General features: G+C 32.6%; 1 protein-coding gene across 1 annotated transcript; it reads left to right on the top strand.

The window, feature by feature from the left end:
- Nucleotides 1–3,661: 3,661 nt before the first annotated feature.
- Nucleotides 3,662–4,150, top strand: LOC149514066 (uncharacterized). The gene is made up of 2 exons (XM_089745746.1): nucleotides 3,662–3,810; nucleotides 3,937–4,150. Exons 1-2 carry the CDS (start codon nucleotides 3,662–3,664, stop codon nucleotides 4,148–4,150), a joined length of 363 nt encoding a protein of 120 aa, XP_089601872.1.
- The last annotated feature ends 2,642 nt before the right edge of the window (nucleotides 4,151–6,792 follow it).

Here is a 6,792-nt window from a genome sequence, read left to right as displayed (position 1 = left end):
AGCCTCAAATTATATTACTTTTAATGATGATGAGATCCCTCTAGAAGGGAGAAGAAGTACTAAGACTTTTCATGTTACAGTCAAATGTAATAGCCATATAATGGCAAAGGTTCTTATTGACAATAGTTCCATGATTAATGTGATGCCTATGTCTATTTTAGCTAGGTTACCCATCGACATGTCTTACATAAGAACTAGCCACATGATTGTTAAAGCTTTTAATGGAGTTAAGCGAGAGGTGGTAAGTGATATCGAAATACAATTACAGATTAGGCCATGTAATTTCAACATCAGATTTTAAGTGATGGATATCTCATCTTCATATTGTTGTTTGTTAGGTAGACTGTGGATTCACATGGTGGGTACTATCTTGTCTTCGTTACACCAAAAAATAAAGTTCATTATCGATGGAAAGTTGGTGTGTGTGTCAAGAGAAAAAGATCTACTTGCGACCTAACAAAAAAATACCCCATATGTAGAAGCTATAGACAAAGCTAAATAATGTTCTTATAGATCCTTTAAACTTGTTAATGCAACTTAAGTTGGTGAAAGATCTAGGCTGTATACACCACAATTGTCAGTCGCTACCAAGATGGTTGTTAAGTAGACGGTTGGGAAATGTTGGCATCCTGGAAAAGGACTAAGAAAGAAGCAATAGGGAATTCAGAAGCTACCAATTTTGACCAACAACTAAGAAAGGTTTAGTTTAGGGTACAAGATTATAAGGATGGATAAGAAGAAGCTGATAGAAAATAAGAAAGAGAAAATGATGGTCAAGTTCAAAAGACAAGAGTTAGAGTCAGAAAAAATGATTATTCCTTATCTTATGACACTTTTCGATCAAGAGGATGTATTTATCCTGGAGATGATAACCTGGATATGGGGTTGGAAGAATCCTTTTCCAAACTTACCATTCAAATGGTGAAAGGGGAAGCATTTGATAGGCAGGATAAAGAATTGCTAGTGTATCCAATCCTACAAGGTTTAGAATTAAAAAATTGAGAGATCATAAAGCTACCTATTGTGCTTGAATATCTCTAAAAGTAATGTAATAAATAAAACTCTTGCACTTGTACCTAAAAGTACTAGGATATTTTTATGTATGGACTATTCATTCATTTCAATAAAAAGATCGATGTGATGCATTTTTATTTTTTCTTTTCATTCTCTAGTTTTCATTCCATACATCTTGTCCACATTTCTCCTTTCTCAATTACTCTCAGGTGCCCAAACAATAAATATGAAGATAATGTTGATAGTAACCTAGGGTTTAACTTAAAAAATCCAATATATATTGGTGAACTTGATTATAAAGAGGACTCAGATAATGATATTTTACCTTTTGACCTAGTAAAATTGGTGGAACAAGAGAAGAAAACATTTGAACCTCACTGGGAAAATACAAAACTAATAAATCTAAGAGATGATAATAATAAAAAAAAGTTAACATGGGCACATTATTACCCTCGAATGATAGGCAGAGGTTAAAAGAGTTATTTTTTGAATATGTAGACATTTCTGCATAGTTCTACCAAGACATGCCTAAACTTAAAACCAAAATAGTAGAACATAAGCTACCTTTTAAGCCAAAGTGTAGGTTGGTGCAAAAAAAATTAAGATGAATAAAGCCTGGAATGTTATTGAAGATCAAAGAAAAAGAGGAAAAACAGTTTGATACAAGTTCTTAAAGGTGGCTATGTATCCAAAATGGGTAGCAAACATAGTCCCAGTACCAAAGAAAGATGGAAAAGTTCGGATGTATGTTGATTATTGAGATTTGAACAAGGCAAGCCCAAAGGATAACTTTTTCTTTCCTCACATTGACACTTTAGTAGACAATATGGCCAACCATATTTTCTTTTATAGATGGATTTTTGCGATATAACCAAATTAGGATGGCAAGGGATGACATGGAGAAAACTACTTTTGTAACTATATGGGCAATATTTTGTTACAAAATAATGCCTTTTGGATTGAAAAATGTTGGAGCCACTTACCAAAAAGCTATGGTTACTCTTTTCTATGACATGATGCATAAAAAAATAGAAGTGTATGTGGATGATATGATTGCAAAGTCTAGGGAAGAAGAATATCATATTGCCAACCTTAAAAATTATTCGAGAGATTAAAAAAATTTCAGATCAAATCGAATCCATCTAAATGCATATTCGGGGTTAAGACAGGGAAGCTATTGGGTTTTATAGTCAGTGAAAGAGAAATAGAGATGGATCCTGATAAAATCCAGGCTATCCAAGATTTGCCACCTCCGTGTACACCAAAAAAGGTACGAGAATTCTTAGGGAGATTGAATTATATATCTCAATTCCTTTCTCAACTTACTCTTAAATGCGATCCTATTTTTAAACTCTTCTGTAAGCATGGCTCTAGCAAATGGGATGATGAATGTTAGAAAACTTTCGATAAAGTTAAAAAGTATCTATCAAATCCACCTGTACTGGTGCTACCCATTTTGGGATAACCATTGATTTTATATTTAATAGTGAACGAAAGTTCGATGGGATGTATGTTGGGGCAACATGATGAAACAAGCAGGAAAGAGCGAGCTATTTACTATTTAAGCAAGAAATTCACTGACTATAAGTCAAAATATTCCTCATTAGAAAAAATGTGTTATGCCTTAGCTTGGACAACTCATCGACTTAGGTAATATATGCTATACAACACCACGTAGCTCATAGCAAAATTAAATCCTCTCAAATATGTTTTCAAAAAATCTTTTTTATCTGAAAGAATCATTCAATGGCAAGTAATGCTTTTTGAATACGATATCGTCTAAGTAACTCAAAAGGCAGTTAAAGGAAGTGTCGTTGCTAAATTTTTGGTGGAATGAGTTATCGATAACTATGAGCCAATAAGGCTTGTTTTCCTAGATGAAAACCTAATGGTTGTTTCCTAAGTTGATGAGGAAAAGCTTATTAAGCAGTCTTGGAATATGTATTTTGATGGAGTTTTAACTGCTTTAGGATATGGAATTAGGGCAATCTTGATATCTCCAGAGAGAAATTATATCCATATTATAGCAAGATTGAACTTCAATTGCACTAATAATGAGGCTAAATATGAAGCCTGTATTATAGGCTTATAAGTTACGATTGAAAGAAAAATCAAAATATTAGAAGTTTATGGAGACTTAGCCTTGGTTATTTACTAGTTAAGAGGAGAATGGAAAATAAGGGATGTAAAGTTGATTAAATACGACAAGTATGTCATTGACTTGGTTAAACAATTTGAAAAGGTTCAATTTGAACATCTGTCTAGAAAATATAATCAAATTATTGATGCCCTAGCCACATTGGCAGCCATGATCAAGGTAAAGACAAATATTGAAATTCAACCCATTAAGCTTGATGTGAAAGAATTTTTAGTGCATTACTCAAACATTGAAGAGGCGATCGATTGGAAGCCTTGATACAATGACATTTTACAGTATCTAAAGAGTCAACAATACCCAGAGCATGTAACAAAAAATGACAAGAGGATGATTAGGAGATTGGCCATGGGTTTTTTCCTTGACGAGAATATTTTATATAAGAGAAATTGAGATCTAGTTCTCTTGAGATGTGTGAATGCAACAGAGGCATGAAAGATCATTGAATAAGTTCACAATGGGAAGTGTGGAGCTCATGCAAGTGGCCATATAATGGTAAGACAGACTGTGAGGGCAGGGTATTACTGGTCAACCATGGAAAGTGACTGCAAAGATTATGCTGGAAAATGCCATAAATGCCAAATCTACGTAGATAAAATTCATATGCCTCCAAATGCTTTACATGTTATAGCACCCTCATGGCTATTTTTGATATAAAGCATAGATGTTATCAGACCTATCACACCAAAAGCTTCAATTAGACATAGGTTCATTTTTGTAATGATTGACTATTTTACTAAATTGGTTGAAACTGTATCGTATGCCAGTGTAACCAGATTGATGGTATGTAAGTTCATTAAGAAAGAAGTAATATACAGATATAGGCTCCCCAAAAGAATTATTACAGATAATGCCAAGACTCTTAATAGTAAGATGATGAAAGAGATATGTGCCCGGTTTAAGATCAAGCATCATAACTTGGCACTTTACTATCCAAAAATGGATGGGGCAGTAGAAACAGCAAATAATAATGTTAAATGATTCTTGAAAAAATGATCGAGACTTATAAAAATTGACATGAGAAGTTATCTTTTGCTTTGTATGCTTATCAAACATTAGTACATACCTTTACCGAGGCAACCCTATTTTTTTTAGTTTATGGGATGAAAGCTGTGTTGCCAGTGAAAGTAAAAATTCTATCTCTGAGAGTCTTAAGGAAAGTCAATTTGAAAGAAGCCAAATGGATCCAAGAGCACTATAAACAACTAAATTTTATTAAGGAGAAAAGATTGACAATGCTATATCATGGTCAATTATACCAAAAGAGAATGATGCAGGCACATAATAAGAAAATTTGACTTTTATGTTTTCATAAAGGAGAGTTGGTTCTGAGGATTCTCCCAAGTCAACATGGCAATAGAGGAAAATGGACTCCAAATTGGAAAGGTCCATATGTTGTCAAGAGAGTGTTCTTGGAAGAAGCTTTAATCTTGATAGAAATGGATGGAAAAGATTTACCCAATCCAATAAATTTAGATTTTGTCAAGAAATATTTCTCTTAAAGAAAAAGGGCTCAAATTGAAAACCCACAAAGAGTGATTTGAGTCTAAAAGAAAAAAATAAGTCTCAAATTGAAAACCTATAAAAGGCAATTTGAGTCAAGAAGGATATCTAAGTTGAAAACTTGAAAGGGTGGCTTAGAGAATCAAGTCATCACTCTTATAGTGCAAGGGACAAGTGTAATTTGATGAACTCGAAAGGATCAAAGGCTTTAGTTGGATGGTTTTTGAGAAAAACTCTAGGTTACTTTGATCATGATTATCCGATAGCCCACTTTAACCCATCTTTATAACTCAGTCCCATTCATTCAATAAAAGCCATTTCTTTTTTACTGTCAACACTGACTTCTTTTATCATTCTCATTTTTTTTCTTGTCTACCCCTTCACCCAGGTTAGAAGAAATGTGCAATTGCTTTACATCTATCGTTATATTGAAAAGATAATGAATGAACAAATAATGATATGAAAATTCTCTTCATTGCTCTAGAAAGCTATGAGTGGCATAGGTAAGTGAAATGAAGGCAATGAAAGCCTAGTGGAATGTTTTTCTTAGTTTGACTGAAACTAAAAGATGAGGATAGTTTGATTCTTTGATCAAATGTGCTTAGAAGTTAAAAAATCCATAACTGGCAAGCAAATGAAAACAAAAAAGGGCGTGAGAATCCTTTTATGATAATCAGATAAGCCCAACATCTCATTTCATGTATGCATTCCAAGAAAATTAGCATTTCATAACATTTTATGTATACATGTCATGAAATTTGCTTTTATAGGAAGATATTTCAACATCACAGTTGATTGAAATTTTCAAGAATGAAGTGGCAGTCATTTTAAATTTTTTATTCAACTTGTACTAATGTATTTTGGCTTAGTCTAGATTATTTATTTTAGACTTCGGTTCAATCTAGGTCATTTTCTTTTTGGGTTTTGACATATGTCAAATTGTTTTTGGGCTTAGTCTAAGTTATTGACTTTGGTTCAATCTAGGTCAATTTAATTTTGGCTTATGCCAGATCTTTCTTCGGTTTAATCCAAGTTACTTATTTTAGACTTTAGTTCCATCTAAGTCATTTTGTTTTGGATTTCAACCTATGCTATATCCTTCTTCGATTAAGTCCAAGTTACTTATTTAAGACTTCAGTTCCATCCAAGTAATTTTGTTTTGGATTTCAACCTATGCTAGATCCTTCTTCGATTAAGTCCAAGTTACTTATTTTAGACTTTAGTTCCATTCAGGTCTTTTTTTTTTTTTTAGATTTTGACTTATGCCCAATCTTTCTTTGGTTCAGCCCAAGTTACTTATCTTATACTTTGGTTTTATTTAGGTCATTTTGTTTTGGATTTTGGCCTACGCCAAATCCTTTTTCGGTTCAGTTCAAGTTATTTATTTCAAACTTTGATTCTATCCAGGTCATTTTGTTTTGAATTTTGGCCTATGTCAAATCCATCTTTGGGTCATTCCATTTTCAGACCCGATTCAATCTACACCAAAATGTTTTTTTTTCTTAAATAAGGTCATGATGGGTGTCTATATCTTTGCATAATTTCTATTTCACAAAAAATATGCAAAGAGGGACAACTATAGACACCTATCTTTTGAATTGATTTTTCCAGTAAGCTTCAGATAAAGTTAATAAAAAATAAAAATAAAATAAGTAAAAATAAAGTTTTAGTCCTAATAAAACTATAAGAGTAGGGAGTTTAAATTTTGAACCTATAAGAAATAGATTTTTTTTTTAAATGAGGATAAACAGATTAGGGGATTTTGATCTTTGAATCTTGTACCCAACCCTTATATAAACCCCTGACGATCACAAATAGGAGGACACAAAGAAAATGAGAGAATTAGAGAGAACAAAAAAAATTTTGAAAAAAGATTATAGCTTTTTTAAAGGAGGCTTATGGGAATTTGTTGTTTTGATTGGAGAATCAAGTTTTTTTTTTAGTTTTTTTTTGCATTTTCTAGGGATTTTTTGGAAATTCTAGAATATGATTAGCTTTTTAGCATGATTTGAGTTTTCCAATGAGTTATCTGATTGAATTCCTAGGCTTCGATGGACCATTTCCAGAATCCATAGGTTAACCCAAATACCGACCAATTTTTCAATGACATTTGATAGAAA

This window comes from Durio zibethinus, chromosome 17 (assembly GCF_047325235.1).
Source record: "Durio zibethinus cultivar Kanyao isolate XHJ-2024 chromosome 17, ASM4732523v1, whole genome shotgun sequence".
Classification (NCBI taxonomy): domain Eukaryota; kingdom Viridiplantae; phylum Streptophyta; class Magnoliopsida; order Malvales; family Malvaceae; genus Durio; species Durio zibethinus.
Note: the sequence above shows the minus strand (reverse complement) of the source record. Positions and strands in the feature narration are given on the sequence as shown.

Excerpts from the sequence above, each read along its gene's own strand:
- LOC149514066 (XM_089745746.1), top strand. The coding sequence starts at position 3,662 with ATGGTAAGACAGACTGTGAGGGCAGGGTATTACTGGTCAACCATGGAA. Across the intron at positions 3,811-3,936 it reads CATGTTATAGCACCCTCATG|TGTAACCAGATTGATGGTAT; the intron begins GCTATTTTTGAT and ends ATCGTATGCCAG.